This window comes from Anser brachyrhynchus (assembly GCF_964034855.1).
Source record: "Anser brachyrhynchus genome assembly, chromosome: 2".
NCBI lineage: Eukaryota > Metazoa > Chordata > Aves > Anseriformes > Anatidae > Anser > Anser brachyrhynchus.
Window position 1 is genome coordinate 59,162,318 of NC_137695.1, and position 20,746 is coordinate 59,183,063.

Below are 20,746 nucleotides of genomic sequence, written 5' to 3' on the forward strand. Positions count from 1 at the left end.
GACGTCTACCAGGGCTGAACTTTGCGTGGGTGATGCTGCACAACAGCCCTTCCCTGCTCCGTGGATCTGCCTGGCAGATGCACGTGGCTTGGATTTTTGTGATTTATGTAGTCGCTGTGCCAGTGCCTGAAACTGGAGGACAGAAGAAGGGCTGCAGCCCTGGGCTGTTAGCCAGAGGCTGCACTACCTGGTGGGCCCATTTCTGGAGAAAGCACTGGAGGGTCCAGGGCCTCCTCCTTGGACTGACACCTGGGTCTTTTGCCCCTTGCATGGCTTTATATGGGGCACAGCATGGGATGAACTTTAATCAGTAACTGGTCTTCACATGGCATACAGAAACACAGGTGAAATATGGGCAGTGCTTCCTCTCGGAGGACCCACCATTAAGTGGGGTGGAAGTACTTCCACCCAGTGTTACCAGATACACTGCCAGCACTGCGTTTCCCATGATTTCCTCCACAGCTGTTTCCAAAGTTGCTATACTCTTTGTGGTGCTTGATGTTGTTTCGCCATGCTATATGTACACTGTGAGACGTGCAAGCTGCAGCTGGCGTGTTTCAACTTGAAGAGTTTTGTGCCTTCAAGCATGCACGTTCAATTGCGCCGCTCTGCGTAGGGAACCACAGGCCTAAAACCAGCAAGCTATAACACGAACTCATCGCTTTTCACATCACGGTCTGGATAGATTTGTAGGGCCAGGCTCATCACCATGCTCCATGAAGCTCACACAGAGAAACTTCTGGGGGGGGCGCTTAAAATCCAACACTGAGTTTAAATAATGCATGAAGTGTGGCCTGAGTTTCTACAAAGCGGGGTTGGGCAGGGAGAGGAGCTGTGTGTTTTTCTATACAAAATTAATAACTGGTGGGTATAAACCATATAAACTATTTGTAATCATTTGTGTGTATATGTGTTTGCACAGTTGTCGATAAATATGAAGCTTCCTTATTATTGTGTGTTGCTCACTAACAAATTATAGGAACAGCTCATTTGTTGAGTTCATTGGTGATGGCACTTGTAATAGACCAAAAGGCTTTATTTTCCCCTCCATGCACAAGCCAAGTCTTGGGCAGACAGGACAGCACAGCTCACCAGCCTGGGGAACCCACCTCGGAGAAGGGTTGAAGCCAGGATGGACCTTCCCGCCACCGCTGGAAGATGCTTTGCTGGAACAGGAGAGCCCTCTAGTGCAGAGGCTGCTGCTGTCGGCGTGCCAGGGCACGGCTGGAGATCAATGCCGGCTGCAGGTCTCCCCCTGCTCTGTATTTTCCTGCTGATGCATCCAGTGTCTGTGGCTTTCTGTTGCATCAAGCCATGCGGCGGTCACCTGTTATTATCCCAAAGTCCTTCTCAGAGAGGTTACATACCTTGTCCCTATTTTCAATCTACTATGTGTTCTGCAGGCTTTGATGTGAGACCTTGCCTTTGGCTATATTTCAAATAAATGTTGTTCAGAGAGCTTATTTTCCTAAATTATACAAATCAGCCTGCGCAGGTTACCTGTCTCTCTTTATTATTTAGAACCACAAAGATGTGTGTGTCGTCTTCAGGCATTATCAGCAGTGATTTCCTACAGACCCCTGACAAGCCCATCTGAAGAAAACTGATCTGAAACCAAGTACCTTTCAGGACCCCGATAGAAACACCCCCTCAAAAAAATGTGAAGTATTATTCACATTTTGAAATTGAGCTTTTTACAGAAAAGCTTGTTTTTGTGCTTTATCCCTCCTGCAATGGCATTGTAAGGCATTTGGAGGGGAAAGCTCAGACTCTGGACTAGTCTACAATGTAATTTTAGTTGCTCCAAATTTGCATCAATATCAGTGGGAGAAGAATTTAATCCAACATCCAGTTCTCACTGAAGCCTGAAAGACTGATTTCAGCACATCCTGATCTTGCATTAATCTGTAGGATTAATGCATATACATGATGAATTAAATAATGACAACAGAGAAGAAAAACAAAAATATCACCAAGTAGTATTGGGGGGGCGGGGGAGAACACCTAGGGAATTCATAAAGCGGAATCCCTTATTGTCAGAAATGCTCTGATTTTGAAGAGGTCTTCATTCAGGAGCAATCTGTTTTTTGTATTATTTATTCTTTCAAGTGAAGACACTCACCAGCAATCAGGCCAACTGGCTGTCGAACTGTCTCTGTCCCTACAATTTAGGAATGTGACTTTTGCCATCGAAGTGCAGGTCTTGACTCCTAACGGGAGCAGGGGAAACTTAGACTTAGATTTAGCTGGAAAAGTTACTTTCATCAAGTAAATACAAATAAGAAACCATGTGGGAAAGCTTTCCCTTAGGGCATATTCCTTTTCTTCACTATGGCATTTGTTTTGGGTCACTTTTGCAATTAGTTTCCATCTAAGTATTTTTAAGACCTCTTGTCATTGTTTTTTTCCCAGTGTGTCTAAAAATCTGGATTAATCTCAGTAGTTGAATTAGTCTAAACCACACTTCTGGGCAGGGACTTAGAACAGCCACAAAAGGCTGTTTTTCACGATGTTTCAAATTAACATATTTGAATATGTGCAAAAATTATCTTTTGTGGCAACTTTTCCAGTGCCCAAATGCTGATGACATTAAGCTGAAACTGGTCTTTTTAGGTGTTGCATGCATTTGTAACCACTCTTCTCAAGGGAAAACATCTGCCAGCGCCTGAGCACTATTTGTACTCCTCGCTTGTTTTCTAGCTTTTCCTTTCCTTTCCTTTTTGTAACTTCCCACAGCATGTTACAGCAGCTTTGTTTTTCTTTTTGTATCATGTGGACTTTCCTCCCTCTTGAACTTCTTACTCAATATGCAAAATACACTCGAAACCCAGTAAAACAGAAATTGCTCCACCACATCTCTCTAGTGTTGAGGAACTGGCTAATAAGTGAAGTGCTACTATTTAACTTGCTAATCACATATAACAAAATGTCATTTTCTTTTTTGAACATCTGACATTTCACCCCTGTTTTCTTTACAGAAAACATTGTATGGTTCTATCAGAAATTGTTATTCATCGTGGCAAATGTTCTCTCTGCTCTAGTGCTGCCTCATAATCTTAAATGCCACTATCTTGATCATTTGATAGTGCTAGCTACACTTCCCTGGTTTCCACAGCAGTCCAGAGGGCTTTTGTGGCTCCCAGGGAGGAGCGTGGATATGCAGGGCCTGGCCAGGATCCCCCATGCATTGTGCAGGGCTGACTAAGATGGTGTGAGGGCAGGTTTTTGGGACAGTTTATGGTGAACACAGCCGTACACATAACTGGATACCCCACAGCTCCCTCACAAGCTCCTTCCAGGGCTGTGGAGGTGCAGGTGACGCCAACTCTGAGCAGGGCTAGATGCCCCAAGGCCACCAAGCCCCACAGAGGGAGGTGCCTTTCTCTGGGGAGGTCTGTAAGGGGCCAGAGGATGTCTTCCCTTCTCTCAGCTTGCCAGCCAGGTAAATGGCCTGACTGGAGCTGGGGTGGGGTATGGGTACACTAGTACAGTGGAACTAAAGAAAACTAGGGGTCCTTTTCATTTAGCCTATCCTAAGCTGGTTACATTTATATACATTAACACAAATGTGTGATTACCCATAGATATGCATGTCGAGCAGTATTTCTTACAAAATGTTTCCAGTCCACCTGAAATTGTTTCTTCTCCACGCTGCAGTTGAGGTGAATTGGTGGCAGGCAGTGCTGATGTGGGGAGACCAACAGCCCTTATCTCTCCTGGCCTTCAGAGGCATCCGTGCATCAGGAGCAGATGCCCTGGAAGGTACTGCTCTTCCAAGAAATCCCAAAATGAATCAAAAATGAACTTACCACAAGCAAGAAGAGGTGAAAATTTCCAAATGTGCTTGAAGAATAAACAAAGAATCTCTTCTTTGCAGGTTTTGCACTATTGTCAATAATGGCTGGAAAATATGCGGAGAAAGTATATAAATGCTGGGTAGTATAGAGCCATAGGTGATGTATGAAGCATGGAAATGGACTTGGGTGTCTCTGAAATTGTCTTGTTATTACTTTGATATGTATGTCAGAGCAGCGGGGGCGGGGGGTATAGCACAGGCAAAACATGGACAGAGACAGCTGATGATTTGGGGATTGGTGGTAATTTTGTTTCAAAGCATTCTCTAGGGTTTTGTAAAGTCTGGGACAAATATGCCTGACAGGACTGGTACTTCAGTAATCAGAGATTTTCTTGGGAGAAAATCAAAACAGATTTCACAGGGCAATTGCTGCAAGGACCATTTTGGTTAATACGAGTTTGAATGGATGTAGGACAATATAGTTGCTTAGCATTGTAATGGGATGGGTGCATTCTGTGCCACTAAAATCATTTGTGGAGAAACGTAATTTAGGAAATGCTTTGGTTTCACCCCAGTTCTTAGCAAAGAAGTGTGCTCAGCAGAAACCAGCAACCTTCCCCACAGTCTTAAACGATGTAGAGGCAGAGGGCCGCAGAGGTTGAACCAGGTTGCATCACCTAGAAATGCTAATTCACAGCCCAGTCGAAGGCACAGAAGGCGAGCAATCTTTTTTTTTTTTTTTTTTTTTAAGGCCATCTGTTGAGGTAATACTGTAACTGATTCAACACCAACATTACTCAGGTATTTAGGAAGCACAATATACGTGCTAAGAGCAACACCCCATGGAAATGACAGCCTTTACTGTGGTGGGTCACACTGTTGCCCCACAGGGTGAGCCTGCAGACGTCTGGGGCAGCCCTGCTCCCAGTGCTGCTGCAGGCAGTGGTCTCCTGGGAAGAATACTCATTGTCAAAAATTTCCACATGGCTGTATTTTTGTTAAATTAACGCAACAGATAAGAGCAAAGCTTGCATCCTACAGAGATCTTCCCATGTTGATGTTCAGATCTGGATCTCAGCTTTCTGTTGGCTGGGGACAATCTCACTATGAATTTGGATCAGGAAACTTTTTTTTTTTTTTTCTCCCCACTCTTCCTTTTATCTAAAATATACTGGAGCCATGTCTAACTGCCCACATGGGGCAGATATAATGTGAGACATGCTACCACAGTTCCCAGTGGTACCATGAGAGAATCCATTCCCACCACTGACTCCTAAAACTGCAGAGTGCTGGTTCTGTTACCCACTGAAACAAAAATATGTAATGAATGCAGATGGTATCAAAATCTGTGGAGAACAAATACATCAAGCTTAACAGAGTTTAAATTATAATATGATTTGTCCATCCACTCATGAATGCATGCCCTGCTTTAAACTCTGCAGAGACAGGCCAGTGCTGCACTGTGTGTGCCAGAGTACTTCTGTTGCTTGTGTGGCCAGAGTAGATGCAGCTTGGCATAGGCCAGAGAAGATGACCTGCTATTATTACCTGAAATGTGCAATCTCAGTCTGCATTGCCTACTTCTGAAGATTACACTACAATTTGGTGGTGTTTTTTTTTCCCCCTCTGGCCAGAATGGTGTTCATGCTAATATTATTTCCAGATAATTATAGCATGTATCTTCTCAGAACACAGTTTTCATAAGCGAAGAAATTGCAGAAATAGTATTATTCATCACATACAAGCATGCCATTCTCTCTTCTTTCAAAACCTTTTATTTGGGAAATTATTCAATACCTTTGCCTAAGTTCAGTAACTGTGCTCTGTGGGTCTAGGTTGTTTTGTTTGATTTTGGTTCTATTTGCTCAGCATATCGTGCTTATGACCCAGGTTCTCATCTGGTAAATATTGCTGTAACTAAGTTCACTTTTTTGATGTACTTAAATCTTTTGGCAACAAATAAGGACTTGACCCTCTATTTCTCTGAGCAAATAAAATATTGTGTGTTAGGGGGGGAGCTGCTCTAGGGTGGTCAGAAAGCTCCTGGCCATATAATGTTGAGATCTTAACAGAAGCAACCTATTTACTTTTGATCTTAAGAAATGTTATTACTACATCTTCTGTTTACTGCATAGAGGACATGATGTGCCTGATGGAGGGTATGTGTTTTGGCATGTGGCTTAAGACACATTTAGTAGAAAGCCATCAAAGCTGACTCTACTCACAGGAAAAGGGAAGAAAGGTCCTGGTGGACCAACCCAAAGCCTTGTCAGAGCTTGTTACGTCTGGGTTTCCCTCTGCAGCTTCACACATTGGCGAGCTTCTCCTGGCTACCTGCTCCTCCCTCTCATTGTCAGGGCTGTTTCCAATGCAGGAGTTCATGGTGCACCACAGTGACCCAAATGGATAAACTTTCTTGAGCTAAAAATACCCTCTGTCCAGACCTGTTTATTGTTCTGCATTATTTGGAGTTTGGATCAGCAGTTTGGCATGGTTCACTGAGCAGCCGCATGAGAGAGGGAGAGGGAGAAGCATGTGTGCAACCATGCCCTCAGCCTGCTGCATCAGCCCTGACTTAGAAAGCAGTGAAAAAGTGTGTGTTCATCAGGATGGCTGACCCAAGTTCAGAGCTCCAGCACTTCTGTGATGCCAAGGGAAGCAGATCTGAGTGCATGCTGTTTCCCCTGGAGCTCATTTCAGTGGCCTGGCTTGTCTGGCTGCACAGTGCAGCTGGTGCCAGAGCTGCACAGAGTTGAAGGTAGGCATAAGTGGCCTCGAGGACAAAGCCAGGGCTCCTCCTTCTGCCTATCCTTGGGTTCAAGCTGTAACATAAAAACTGCAGCTTCTGCACAGAACCTGTCTTGAGCTTTGTGCTCTATCCTTGATCCCTGTTTTTACCTTGATTGGAGAATAATACTGCTTAAAATTCCAGGAAACCTCTGCAAGGACTCTGACTTTTCCAACCAGTGCAAAGCCTCTTCACTGCCATCCCCAACAGCAATGCCTTTTCCAGGGCAGACCAGTATGTGACAATGTTTCTAACGTTCTGCCTTCAAAATGTGGCCACTCCACAGAATAAGACCCCTCCTGTGACTCTGGTTGATAATTCATGGTCCTAATACTCAAGAGCATAAATGCAGATTTTAAGCATGAACACTCTGGAGCAGTTAACTTGGAAAATGGAGCAGAAAATCCTGCTTAAGAATTTCTCATCCATTACAGAAATTTGAGACATATATAAAAGGGTCATTTTCTACACTTGATGCTCATGTGGTAACAAGCTACTTAAATGGTGTAATCACAGTCCTTGTTAAACTGTCCCCATTTACTAACAGTTGCCACTCTGATCCCAAATGCCATGATGTTTATGTAGATGTATAAAGAGAAATAATGGAAGAATGTGAGTGAATGGCCTGTTTCAAACATGGATGAAGAAAATTTCATATGTTGTCAGTGTAGTTCTGTAATGGTGATGACTGTATTGAGAAGTAATACATGTGCAGTGACTGGTTTTGACATGTGGTTTTATCACTGCTTATTAAGTTATCTTTCCTACTAATGAAACATCAGTTGTTTGGTAGATCTTCAACAGGTGTCTTCCCTCTTGAACTTATTTCCAGCTTTGTCAAGTGTCTTTGTTATTTGCTTTATAGCACCCCACACAATGGTGTTATAGTTTGTGACAGGTGCTTCTAGGAATTATGACTCTATAAAAGTATCACTTCATTATTTTTTTCGAAGTTAAAAGAATGCAGTTATTTCAGTGTGTTATGGAAAGCTACGAGGTCAGGCTAGGGATGTGTTATAGCAATGGTGAGATGAAGGACTACTTTTGCTGTCACTGAAGAGCAAAGTTGGGTTGAAGTTTCCTACCTGAAAAGTCTTGTGAAGTCTTCTGTAACGTTGCTTTATGTATTATTCTCCTTTCCTCCATATTGGCCTAACACAGAGATGTTTTAATATAAGTAAGTCTACTCTGTACTTATTCTTGTTTTCCTTCATGGAGACTTTCTTCTTTCTTCCACAGTTTGTCAAGGGACAAATAACAAGCTGACCCAGCTGGGGCATGTGGAAGACCATTTCACCAGCCTGCAGAGGATGTACAACAACTGTGAGGTGGTGCTGAGTAACCTGGAGATTACCTACGTGGAGCACAATCGTGATCTCTCTTTCCTGAAGGTTAGTGGGTTTGGCCAATGTGATCTTTCCTGCTAAAGGAATCTTATTGCATTTTTTAAGTGCAATGGATCATGCTGTGGTGATCCAAAACCATAGTTAGTTATAGTCAGAGAAATCACAGATTACAATTTCAGCATGTCTGTAGGCTGCAAGCTAGGCTCAAATATACAAAATCAGGTACTTTGAGAAATAGCTTTTCAAGCACTGCCCCCCAACCTGTGTTGGCTGCCATGCAGATGGGTTTCTTCATATTTACAAATACTTTTGTGTGCTTACTCGTTGTCTCATTGCAAGAGGGCAAAAGTCTTTGTTGTACAGTTGTGCAAAGCAAATCATGAAGTGAGTGGCAACCCTCTGATGGCAGATTTTGAAACTTGGAAGCTATTACCCTTCCCTCCAGGCTGTGACCTCCTTCCCTGCCATGGTGGTGAGTGCCTCACGGTCTATCAGTGCCAGCGTCCCAAGCAGGCAGGCAGCTGCAGCCTGCACCAGCTGCGTTTTTTGCGTGACCTTTGAGGTAATCCCCTGCACTTAACGCAGGGGCTACTCCCATTGCAACATTTGTTCTGTGCACAACTGCATGAGCTACCATGGCAAGACAGGAGGGGAACAGATAGGGGATGGATGTCAAAATGCAGCTGGAGCATGAGGAGGAGTGGTCTGTCACGGGCACCCCTGGGTTCCCCCACCAGCAGACAACAGACAAGGAGTTCCCTCTTGTCCCCTTCTGTTCCCCCACTGCCAGGATGCCAGCAACATTGTCACACCTTAAGTTACATTTTTTAAAATAAGGTGTTTTAAATGCATTGCTTTTGGCATTCCTGGTTATCAGATTAGGTTTACAAAGAAAGAAGCAGGAAGGGGAAGATACATTCTTGACATAAAAAGTGTGTATCTGGCAACAAGAGCTCTTGTATGGTAAATTTGAATGAGCAGGTCAGTACTCTGAGTTAAGAAGACTAATCTTTTTACATGAGCTTTCCTCATAAAGAAAGGAAAAAAAGCTTTATAGTAACAAGAAAGAAAATCAGAAAAGTGATGTTTCAGACATATGGGTTATAAATACAACAGTACTGCTTTTTTTCTTTCCAAGCACAACTTGAACATGTAGCTCAGTGTCCCCAGGAACATAAAAGGTCTCCTGAAAAATCACTTGTAGACTTCATAGAGCAGAAGAATATCCTAAGAGATAGTCTGAGGGTTTTTCATTTACAATGATTTTCACATGAGACAGAAATGCACACATTTCATAGTACAAGACAGGAATTAACCTACATCCTCGGTTAGTGCCTCCCTTGTCTTGTTGTCTTGTAATTACTTATTACATAGAAGAGATGGTTACCTGATCTTCCCCTCTACTGAGCATTTGAGCATTGGTTAGGGAAGGAGCATAGAAGAGAGAGAGTGAAAGCCTCAATCAGGTCCTTGCTGCAAATGGTTGGAGGTTGGGCAAGTATTCAGGGAAAGCATCATACACAGTTGGCATATCGTATGTGCTTGCCCAGTTCTCCTGCATCCCCTAGGCATCCCTGCTTGCCCTCAGTTGGAGACAGGATACAGGTAAGCTGACCCTTTGGAGTGACCCCCTGGCAGCTACTCTTAGAGTCAATCAAATCAATCAAATACAGAATACAAGCACGAAGTCAGGTTTCCTTGACTGCATTTTCCACGTAGTCCCTTTTTGTTCTCTGATTTATTTATTTATTTAATGTGATTAAGTGCTTTATTGTTCATTAAAATTAAAAGATGGTGGATGGGGGAAGTGAGGGAAGGAAAGCAACTTTGTCAAGAGAAGCAAAGCTGTTTTGTAGAAAAGTTGTATGGATTAAGCTCCTTGTTTCTTCTGTTGTTCTCTCAGACCATACAGGAGGTTGCAGGCTACGTGCTCATCGCGCTTAACATGGTGGATGTCATTCCCCTTGAAAACCTCCAGATTATCCGAGGCAATGTGCTTTACGACAATTCTTTTGCCCTGGCAGTTTTATCCAATTATCACATGAATAAAACCCAGGGGCTTCGAGAGCTACCAATGAAACGGCTATCAGGTGAGATGAGTGCAAGAGGTGGAGGCACCCACAAAGTAAACTTCAGTCATTCAATTATTGGTATCAAGATCTAACTGAAGATCTTCTCCCAGTCAATGCTTTAAAAACAATGCACTGAATGTAGTTTCTCAGTTTCCTACTTGCTTTCCTGCTATCCAGCCTTTTTCAAAAGATGAGGCAAGTTCCTAATCTTCCATTACAAAAAGATCCAGAAAGTCCAAAGCCTCAGGGTGGTGAGATGCATTTCCCCCAAAATGGCAAAACATCATCTACTTCTTATTTTTATTATTTGATTCCAGTGTGTACACTTCAATATTTTCTGTTAAATTCCAGTGGGAGCTGGTGGTGTGTAAAGAGCTGCAGACTTAGGGTCTTACATGGTCTCTGGCTGTGCAAACCATCATGCCTAGTTCAACCTCTATGAGAGATTACAACTGCTGTAGCAGAGGCAGCAGAACAGATCATGTGCCTCATCTTCTGCCACAGCAGTTCATTCAGGCTTGGTAGCATCACACACTAAAAGGAAGTGTTTGCAAGAGGAAGCTGGACCATGAGCTGCAGCAAGTAAAAACAAATTCCTGTCTGCCATCTCTGCTGAGGGCAGTGGCCTCTGTAGCTGGCACTGGGTGTAAAACAACATGTAGTGACATCTTAGTGGCATCCAACAGCCACCAACCCTCAAAAACCTGTAAGTCTGAGCCCCGTATTAATTGCACCTTCAGGTGTGCCTGTGCCATGCAGACTGTCCTTTTCTATCAGCGTAGTGTGATGGAGGTGAAGAAGTCTGTGTTTTGTTTCCCTTTCTTTAAACCTGAGAGAGAAGACTTAAGCAGTTGGCTTCACTCATTACTTTTTTTTATTTTTTGCTTTCCATGGCAGAAATTCTCAATGGAGGTGTTAAAATCAGCAACAACCCCAAACTGTGTAACATGGACACTGTCCTATGGAATGACATCATTGACACAAGCAGGAAGCCTCTCACAGTACTTGATTTTGCAAGCAACCTGTCTACTTGTAAGTATTAATTTACCAATACACGATATGCTTCCCTGTTTCAGGGAGAAGAACCAACAGATCGACTTTTGTGCTGTGGGTTTCAGGTCCGCCAATTCTTGCATGCAGGGCCATCAAGCCCTGTTCCAAGGGAAATTCTTCCTAACTGGCCTATGATATAATTTTTCATCGTGGTTTGCTGCTTAACACGTAGTTCAGAGAAGAATTTCTTGCTTTCATACAGCACCATATGTATGCTTTTTTCCAAAGACAGCCACACAACTCAGAATAATGTGCAATCGTTTGTTTTCCAGAAATCTTTTATTTAAAGATTTTAAGTAAAATCTTTAATTTAAAGATTTATAATACCTTCATGGAGTTCCTCTGGAACTTAAGGCCTTTTTGCCCAAGTTTCTATGAAAGTGCTGTAAAACGTCTGTATTTTGGGCTGCATGGATAATCCTCGCTAAAATTATGGTAAGAATCAGATAAATCTGATGCTTTAGATCAGGAGGAAGCTAAGTGTATATTTAAAAGTTTGTGTTATTTGCCTAAAGTATGCTCAAGCTAATCCTTGAGGCTAACAAATCCCTTGTAAAATCCCCAGTTACCTCATAGGAAGGAGAGTTTCTTTTCACTTCTGAACATTTCACCTTTGGCACTGCAAATTGGTGGAAAACATTTTCTTTATCTTCTAGTTGCATAATTGCTGGAGAGCTAATAGCCGGCTTCTGTGTTGACATACTTGCTGCAGAGCCCAGTGTAACCAAGGGGCTACGAATCACATAAGTTATCACAGGAGCCTGACTCTGAACACCACAGAAATGTTAACCTTTAACTTTTAAACTTAAAAAAAAAAAAAAAAGTACAGTTCTTTGCTCTCACATCAAATCAGTCAGCTCTTGGACAAGTATTGGCATTTGTTCAGCTATGTGATGGGCAGTGAGGGGGAGGGAGAATCACGTGTTACTAGCAGGAGGAATCACTCTAATAGGAAATGCCTCTTAAATGTAGTGAATTCCATATTAATCTGCTTAGACAGCCATTTATGTTTTTAATAATGATCCTGAAATCTGAAATAAGTTGTTTCTCTGGGACCTAGCTTGTCGTTAAGAGGAAAAAAAAAGAATAGTAAGCACGGCAGGAAGAGGAAGGAGGGAGAGGTGGGAAAGGGATGCTTAGCAGTGCGAGCCCTGTACTGGAAAACATCAAAGGCCATGCAGGGTGTCCATCCATCCTGCTGCCTCTCCAATGATTGTCTGTCTGCCATGTAAACCTAAGTTGAGGAGTATTTTTGGCAGAAGGCAGGAGGAGGGCATGAAGCAGACAAGTCAAATTGCTTTGTGGTCAGAGTAGCTGGCAGTTGCCTGCAAATCCAGTTGGTTTTGTTTTCTTCTTAGAAATGTGCATTGATTTCCACGTGGCCTGCAGCAAGCAGCTGGCACATGCCTGACTGCAGGCCAGCAGTGACTTGCAGTTTTATGCAAATTCAAGCCGAAGGGCCAGTCGGACAGTGGCTGAGATTCCTGTTCCTGGGAAAAATACTCCTCTTTCGTCAGCTAGACTGTCTGGGTATTGTGCTTGCTTGCTGAAAGGTGTGGAGAACTGCACGTAGGAATCCAGTGATGAACAGATAAGGATTTAAGGTCCAACTCTCAAAATTTCTGAGCACCAGTATACAGATGCTTCTTCCCGTTTTACTGTAATGGAAGGCTCAAGGTTTTGTTTTGTGTGACACCTATGATGTTGTCATCCAGGGTTTAAACAGCAAACATTTTTATAATGATCTACTCTCATGTTTTAGGTCCAAAATGCCATCCGAACTGCACAGAGGACCACTGCTGGGGTGCTGGTGAACAGAACTGCCAGACATGTAAGCCTGCAGATTAAGAACGATCTTGGGTGCTACAATCTGACGTACTAACCTTCTATCTACTGAATAATTTACCTGTCAAGCGAGCACTAGCAGCACATGTTTTACACTGGTCCTTTTCTCAGTCCTGCTATGCTAGGACTCCTTGAAGCATACCACCAACTCACGTGGCCTGCTTCTCCTCACAGTCCAATGGGCATGATAAATGGCAATGGGTCCAAAACCAGCCTCCTATATCACACATGTGCACATAAGGGCTTCCTGCTCCAAAAAAAAAGTTCAGTCACAGGGATCACAGAATCACAAAATGTTCTGGGTTGAAAGGAACCCTTCACGATCATCTGGTCCAACCCCCCCTACCGTGGGCAGGGACACCTTCCACTAGATCAGGTTGCCCAAAGCCCTGTCCAGCCCTATTTTGAACACTTCCAGTGATGAGGCATCCACAACTCTGGTCCCTCTGAGCAGATCTGCTTCTGGATGGGAAGTCTTTAGGTGGTTTGACGTGGGTCTGGGTTTCCTGACAGATGATATATTTCTCCAGAGTGAAAAGATTGCAGCTGTTTCCTGCGTTGAAAGCTTTTGTCTGCCTCCCATAACTTTCTCCGATCTGTACTTGAGAACATCTATCCTTTAAGTTATTTTACCATATAAGAGAGAATGCGGTAGCTGCAAGGTGAATTGTTTGTGTTGCAGCTGTTGCCAGCAGAGCAGTTCTGTGGGCTGTTTAACAATGCTTTTGATTAATAGTAGAAGCAACAACATAACCTGATTTTTGCTGCTTTCATTCCCTTTTTTGACATCCCTTTAGGTTTATTTTAGAAACGCAAATTATGTCACCATCGTATGAGCAGTAACACTACTACCTTTTGAAGGCCCTCTGAAAATGCATAGCCATTTTTTTCATTTGTAAATGGAGACATTGGGATTGTGAGGTTGTTTGGTTTGGTTGCATGTGTTCCACTGTAAAATTTTGCAGGTAGGCTGCTTGCCTGATATGCAAGGGTAGATAACATATAGTCAGAGATGCTTGAGATTTTTTCAAGGCTTTGTTTCTCCTAAAGTTGAGAAGAGTATCTCAATTTATTTCCTTTTTCTATAATAATTGGGGAAATACACTGTTTCTGATTCTTCTTGCCTGACAGTTTTTTGTAATCTCGTAAAGTTCAATGGAAAGTTTGCTGATCTACACTACAACAAATGAGAGCAATATCCTGTCTTAGGTTTTTCCATTGTAAATAATGACTTAGAGCGGAGTCTCTTGCTTGCAAGTGTCAGGTCAAGTCAGTACAGCTTCTTCAGCTTACGGAAAAAAAATGGACATAGAGCCTCTCCCTTTTTATTTACTATAAGCTTTGTTTTCTCTCAGTCAGCTCTGGAGACTGGCTTGTGCCTTTGCGAGCACAGTGAACTGCTTTCAAGGTGGACAGTAGTTGCACACGCAAAGGTCTTTCTAGGTCACTCCCTGCCATTGAGACAGCACAGCTGTCCCATGGGCTTGCAAAACGTCAGGTCTCAATCCTGCAGCCTTCCAGCACCCACAAACTCTTGCTGGCTTTGTGAGGATTACTCAGAGTGCATAAAATGAAACCATTTGCAGGCTCTGGCTCTCCTCTTGAAGCGTTTGAGAATCTGGCCAACTGAAAATGTATCCCACATTTCCATATGTGGGAAAGTTTGGTGTGATATTTATCTTTCTCCTTCAATGAACGTGGGATATTCTGTATGAAATATAAACGTTTGCCATGATACATGTTTCCAGCAGGAAGCTTCAGTCAATAGCTATCAAAGTGATGAGCTGTTTTACTCCCCTGCTGATGCTTATGAGAAAAATGTTATCAAAATGCTGTTCATGTAGAACAATGTGCCTTTTATTCCCTTGTTTCTGGCTGAACAGAGGAATTGCTATCAGAGAATCTAATGCGTAGTGTAAATACAATATCTCGCTTACAGGACTACAAGAAAAAATGAAATAATACAGCTTGGGTACAAAAGTGTATAATGGAAAAAGATAGGAAGTGTGATTAAAAAGAAATAATTATGGTTGTATACCCTGTAGCAGGTTACGTTTTCTGATAATTCCCTGTTAATTAACAACCATCTGTTTCTGACTTACAGGAACTCCTGGTAATGTTGTAACCCATTTGTGCCCAGCTGGGAAGCTGGTAGCAGTTACTGTATTTATTGCACAGCTGAGGTGCTCGGGGTGCTGTGGTGCAGCGGGTTAGCAATCCACTTCCCCTAACCGAGGAGTCAGGTGCCTATCACCAGGGTCTGCAGATCAGTAACTTTTGTAGGGAACAGACAGACCAGTTTTGGCCCATGGTACTAACATATGCTAGCCATTCTTTCTTTTTTTTTTTTTTTTTAATTCTTCTGATTATTGTTTTCTCTGCTTGATATTCAAATTGAGATGATTTCCTGATTCTAAACAAAACATTGCAGGCTGTTTTCCCTCTCCTGTAGAAAGCTGAATCAGGGCCAGTTGTTCCTTCGGACTGCACTGGTGCAAACCCTGTGGGAGTTGAGTAATGAAGACAAAATTTGGCCAAGAAATTGAAGCCTAAAGAAAAACAATATAGTATGTGTATGAGATCAGTTTGCTGAGTGGGTGTCCCCTCTCTCTGCAAATTTCAGATATATTTTTAGTGCATTAAAGGAATCCTAACACCCTACCAACAATGTATAGTTTCCCACTATAGCACAGAGTTCTGGCAGCTCTCCTGTAGTGGTGTTTTTCCCAAAGCTAGCAGCAGTAGTAGCAGATTAGCTCAATAAAGTGGAGCCAAACCCTTCTCTATTACCCAGCTGAAAGTTACAATGACTCCCAGAGTTTTCTTGCTCTTTCTAAACAGGACATGGTGTGCTGGCTGGGACCAGAGGGCTCAGCACCTCACAAGAGCCAAGATAATTAAGGGCAAAACACATCCCCACCACCCACACCAACTCTCACCCTTCCTCACTTTCTCCTGACTTGAGGACAGAATATGCATCCCATGGGGAAACTCTAGGACGGATTCTACATCAGACATTTTCTCCATAATTATCAATTTCATTGCAGAAAATTCAGCCTAAACTTTCTTAATTCCTGTTCTTTTTATTTTTTTGTCTTCCAGTAACAAAAGTCATTTGTGCTCAGCAGTGCTCTGGCCGGTGCCGGGGAAAGGTGCCCAGTGACTGCTGCCACAACCAGTGTGCTGCAGGGTGCACAGGGCCTCGGGAGAGCGACTGCCTGGTAATGATGCTACAACATAATCAGTGCTTAAAAACCTGGCTCAGAGGGGCAGGCACAAAAGATCTGGTTGGGGGGACCTTGGTGCTGTGGAGGGGGAAGGAGTATATCCAGCTATTTTAGGAATAAAAAATGCCATTGCTTTTCTACAGAAGTTGCCATGGGTTGATACACACTGTGGTTTTAACTTCTCCCCACCTCTGCACTATATTTCATTCTGTGTTAAGTGACGCTCAAGTAATTCCCACAGCAACCGTCCAGTTTGTGTTTTGTTGCTGTTATCTGTATTCCTGGTGCAACCTGAGAAATCGCATGGCTAGGATGCCCTTACTGGCTCACAGGGAATAGAGTTATTCTCTTTAATCTGGAAAGCCAGGGAAGAATAAAGGGAAGGAGGGAATAATTATTAGTTTAATGCAGGGTTGGGTTGGAAGAACCAACTTGTCCTTCGTAAAAACCTGCTAAATTGTTCATTACCTACCGCCAAATAGAACATCTTCTGTTTAATATTCAGCCACAAAAGTCAATAATAGGCAGGAAAGAACTTGATTTGATTGAGGTTATTAAAAAGTGGCTGGCCAAGAAAGTACCGTTTGTCTTGATCTGGTTACTGCTTGTAGGGAAAATTCTTCTGTCTGAGGCATGCAGATTCACTCCTGTTCCCACGTGAATCCCAGCAGCTCTCCTCCAGAGTGCCAAGGTTTCTTGTTCAGAACAAGAAAACCTCACGTTCGCTCTTTTTTTTCAAATATCAAACTAAATTGCCCAAGGGTGCCTGAAGCACCCTTTCACCTCCAAAGCACAAAGGACCATCCCCGTAGTTGCTCAGAATTTCCATTAGAGCTAAGAGGAAGCAGCTGAGCCCATAGGAGTGTTTTTAAACAGCTCACATAAAACCCTTGTAGCTTTTTAATGGTGCTGTTGTTCAATGCCAGGCATGCCGCAAGTTTCGGGATGATGCTACGTGCAAGGACACGTGTCCCCCATTGGTCCTGTATAACCCCACCACCTATCAGATGGATGTCAACCCTGATGGAAAGTACAGCTTTGGAGCCACTTGTGTGAGGGAATGTCCACGTAAGTTCATTTCAGCTTGCAGCCACAGAGGAGATGAGGGCTTCGAGGGAGGTGGGAAGGGACCTGTGTCACCCTCTGCATTACAGCCAAGTGCAAGAGCATTTGCTTGTTCTCAGCTTCTCAGGGAACTGGGAGCAGGTGACAAGAATGAGAGAGTAGATGATAAAGAGGACAGCCTCTTCAGTCTTCCTGCATCTATCAGCTTCCCTGATTTTTAGCAGTTACATTCTGACTTCTGAAGATTCTCTCTTGATGGGGAGAAAAAACGTCTTATGAGAATCATCAAAATGATGGCCAGGAAAGACATATGGGATCAATCCTGTGGATTACTGAAGCAGTATCAACTTTTAACTGGTTCTTATTTATGACAGACAGAAAGTCATTGGTTTAAATACTCTTTGTGAAATCCTGAGATCATTGCTTCCTCTACAGATGCTTGCTTTTTCTTTCACACTTTTCCATGTCCTTGGTCTCTTAAACAAACAAGACTTGAATGCAAGAGAGACTTTAGCATACAGAACTGGTATCCCTTCCTGAGGTTCACCACAGCCCTTCCCAGCCCTTACCCTGGAAGAGTTAGTGAAGGTGAGGGATCAGAAGGGATGTGTATTGATCCAGATAGCAGCACTGCTGCACAGTCTGTACTTTGCAATGTTGTTTTACCCTTTTGCGGCCGTTCCCCTCTCTTGTAAAATGGTGATAGCACTGCATGTCTGTCTGCCTTCAAAGGATGTGAAAATTAATAATTAATGCCTATGTTTTATGTATGCTGAAAGTTCAAAAAAACTTCTTTTTTCTAGTATTGACATACATGTGCATCCCCCAATGCATCCCGCCTGTATTTCAATGTTCTTTGTCATCCTTGTTTTTCCAGACAACTATGTGGTGACAGACCATGGCTCCTGCGTTCGTTCATGCAATACTGATACTTATGAAGTAGAAGAAAATGGTGTTCGGAAATGTAAAAAATGTGACGGGCTATGCAGCAAAGGTATAAAAAGCATGACATGAAACAATAAGGCTTTGAAATGATAGGTGATTTATTAGAATAAGTACATGGGGGTCTGACCTGAATTAAGCCCTCCAAGTGCAAATTCAATATGCATATCCACTGATAGGTTGGAGGTCTGACAAACTGTGCTCAGAAAGCATGCCTGCAGAGCATGCTCTCCAGATGAGATACGCTGCAAGTACACTTGTGCAGATAAATTGCACTTCATGTGCGTGTGTATCCTGCTCATCTGCCTTCTTTGTTTGCCCTTTCCAGTATCTCATCAACAGGAATAAAACAAAAATGGGACAAAGAGAGAGAAGGGCATGTGCCAGAGCCTGCGTGCAGAGATGCTAGGACCAGAGCTGCACAGCTGTACAAGGAAGAAGTGTTTGGTGTTTTCTGAAAAGCAATTGTAGACAAAAGATCTATGAAATCTTACAGTGGTGGGATTGACCAAATGGAAGAGGTTTCTGGACTGGCAGTATTTTCATGTTTATTCCCGTACATGTGATTGTGCTTCTCTCTTCTCCCCCTGACTTTCGTGTTTCTACTTCAACAGTGTGCAATGGCATCGGAATAGGTGAACTTAAAGGGATTCTCTCCATAAATGCCACAAACATCGATTCCTTCAAAAACTGTACAAAGATCAATGGGGATGTCAGCATTCTCCCAGTTGCGTTTCTAGGGTGAGTTGCAAGCTGGTCGTTGAGCACTGGAGGAGAGGCACTAGGGAAAAATTCAGGCGGATCCGTTCTTCTCCCAATTCCTCATTCTTTTTGTTTCAGGGATGCCTTCACAAAGACACTACCCCTTGACCCTAAGAAGCTGGATGTCTTCAAAACAGTCAAAGAAATATCAGGTTGGTGACGTGTGTTAAGTGTGAGATGTTATATAACTGGTATTGCTAAAAACCCAAAGCAAGAACAGGAAAGTTTTGTGAGTATGTGAGGAGAAGTGTGGGCTAATGGTTTGTGTCTCTGAGCTTCTGAGGGTCACCCCTCACAGAGGTGGTCTGCAGCATTTCGCCAGTGTTACACCCAGGTAACCTGTACTGGCCTCCTGTCCAAGGTGTGTGGTTATGGCAGACCATCCCTTCTGCCTAATTGTCAGCCCTAGCGAGGAATGAAAGCAGAAGCAATCCCCAGCCACCCAAGAAGTATGTGTTGATGCAGAGGCGTGCCCCTCCAGCTAAAAAAAGCCGAGTGTTTCTATTTGTGGAAACCTTTCAGCAGCTCCTTAGGGAAGCGTGTTCAGTGCCTTGCCTTGCATCACCCTGGTGGAGAAGACACCCTCCCCAGCCTGTGGAGCCCTTCCTGGGGGTGAGCACAGCTCTGCCAGCACAACATGGCCACTGGAGCACTTGGCTGCAGGCTGGTACAAGTATCTATTAAAAGTAATTTCATTCATTCCATTATAAAATGAGTGTGATGTCAGAGCTGGGCCCATGGATGTGGCTGCAGCCTACCTTTTTTTTTCTTTCTCTCTTTTACCTGCCTGGTTCCCTTCAGGGTAGCAGTGACTAACCTCAGAGCTTCACACAGCAGCATGCAATTTCCCAAATCCTTTACCTCCTCCATAGTGCCTCAGCTTAGCAGGGAAATTTGCTTGTCATAGCAAATACACGCTGAGCTGCTGTCCATTCTGCACCATTCCTGCTTTCTGCCCAGTTTTCCTCTTGCCTAAGGGCATCTCACAAAGAAGACAGGGCAATGCCTCGCTCCTGCAGCCTCTCAGGCAGAGTGCTTGCTGGAAGGAGTTGTCACTGGTGGCTCAGCGTGGCAGGATGTGCAGTTCCCTGACACACTGTTCTCTGGCGCTCCTAAGCCCTCATGGTAGGCTGAAGAGTAAACTGTTTACAAAACGGTGTTTGCAAATAGCCCTAAAATGTCATGTTTCATTTTGAGATTCTCAGAAAAGCACATGGAAAGTACAAGTGCCTCCTCCCAGCTCATTTCACCTCCAACGATGACCGCATTTGCATTATTGTTATATATTTTTAATCTTCTTTTCTTCATTTCAGGATTTTTGTTGATTCAGGCGTGGCCTGATAATGCTACTGATCTCTATGCTTTTGAAAATCTGGAGATTATCCGGGGCCGCACCAAGCAGCAGTAAGTAAATCACATGCCAGGCTGCCTGTAAAAGGAGCTCTCTTGGGAGCTGCGTTTTTCTGAGCAAGGTACCACTGTGAGACAGGGTTGTCACAAAACCGATGCCAAATGGGAAATAACCTGTGAGGTGCTGAGCACTGTTTTATGTAGCAGTTGAGTGGAATCAAACCTGCACCTCTGTGCGGCTTTTAGAGGGATGCAATGAGCCTGCTCTAAAGACTGGACTCTCCCCACCTAGCCTCTAAGTGTACAGGGCTGAGGGTGCCAGACAAGTTATGATGTGATCAGAAGCCCTTTGGGGTTGCAGACATTTAGTCTGGGGCTTGGTGGGCGGTAGGAGATGGAGATGGTGGCTGCCAGGCAAAGCAGACAGTAGCAGAGCATCCAGCACCCGCCTGGGCTTGCCCCAAGAGGAAAGATGTGTTTGTGGACCAGTGTGAAATAAC

General features: G+C 43.5%; 1 protein-coding gene across 2 annotated transcripts in view; it reads left to right on the top strand.

Annotated features, from left to right (window-relative positions):
* EGFR (epidermal growth factor receptor) overlaps positions 1-20,746 on the top strand; it is a 158,678-nt gene that overhangs the window by 105,387 nt on the left and 32,545 nt on the right. For both annotated transcript variants that reach the window (XM_080578600.1, XM_080578599.1), the window contains exons 2-11: positions 7,824-7,975; positions 9,834-10,020; positions 10,900-11,034; positions 12,818-12,886; positions 16,003-16,121; positions 17,054-17,195; positions 18,070-18,186; positions 18,749-18,875; positions 18,975-19,048; positions 20,210-20,300. In XM_080578600.1, coding sequence (XP_080434726.1) covers positions 7,824-7,975; positions 9,834-10,020; positions 10,900-11,034; positions 12,818-12,886; positions 16,003-16,121; positions 17,054-17,195; positions 18,070-18,186; positions 18,749-18,875; positions 18,975-19,048; positions 20,210-20,300 — 1,213 coding nt within the window. The remainder of the gene's footprint in view (positions 1-7,823; positions 7,976-9,833; positions 10,021-10,899; positions 11,035-12,817; positions 12,887-16,002; positions 16,122-17,053; positions 17,196-18,069; positions 18,187-18,748; positions 18,876-18,974; positions 19,049-20,209; positions 20,301-20,746) is intronic.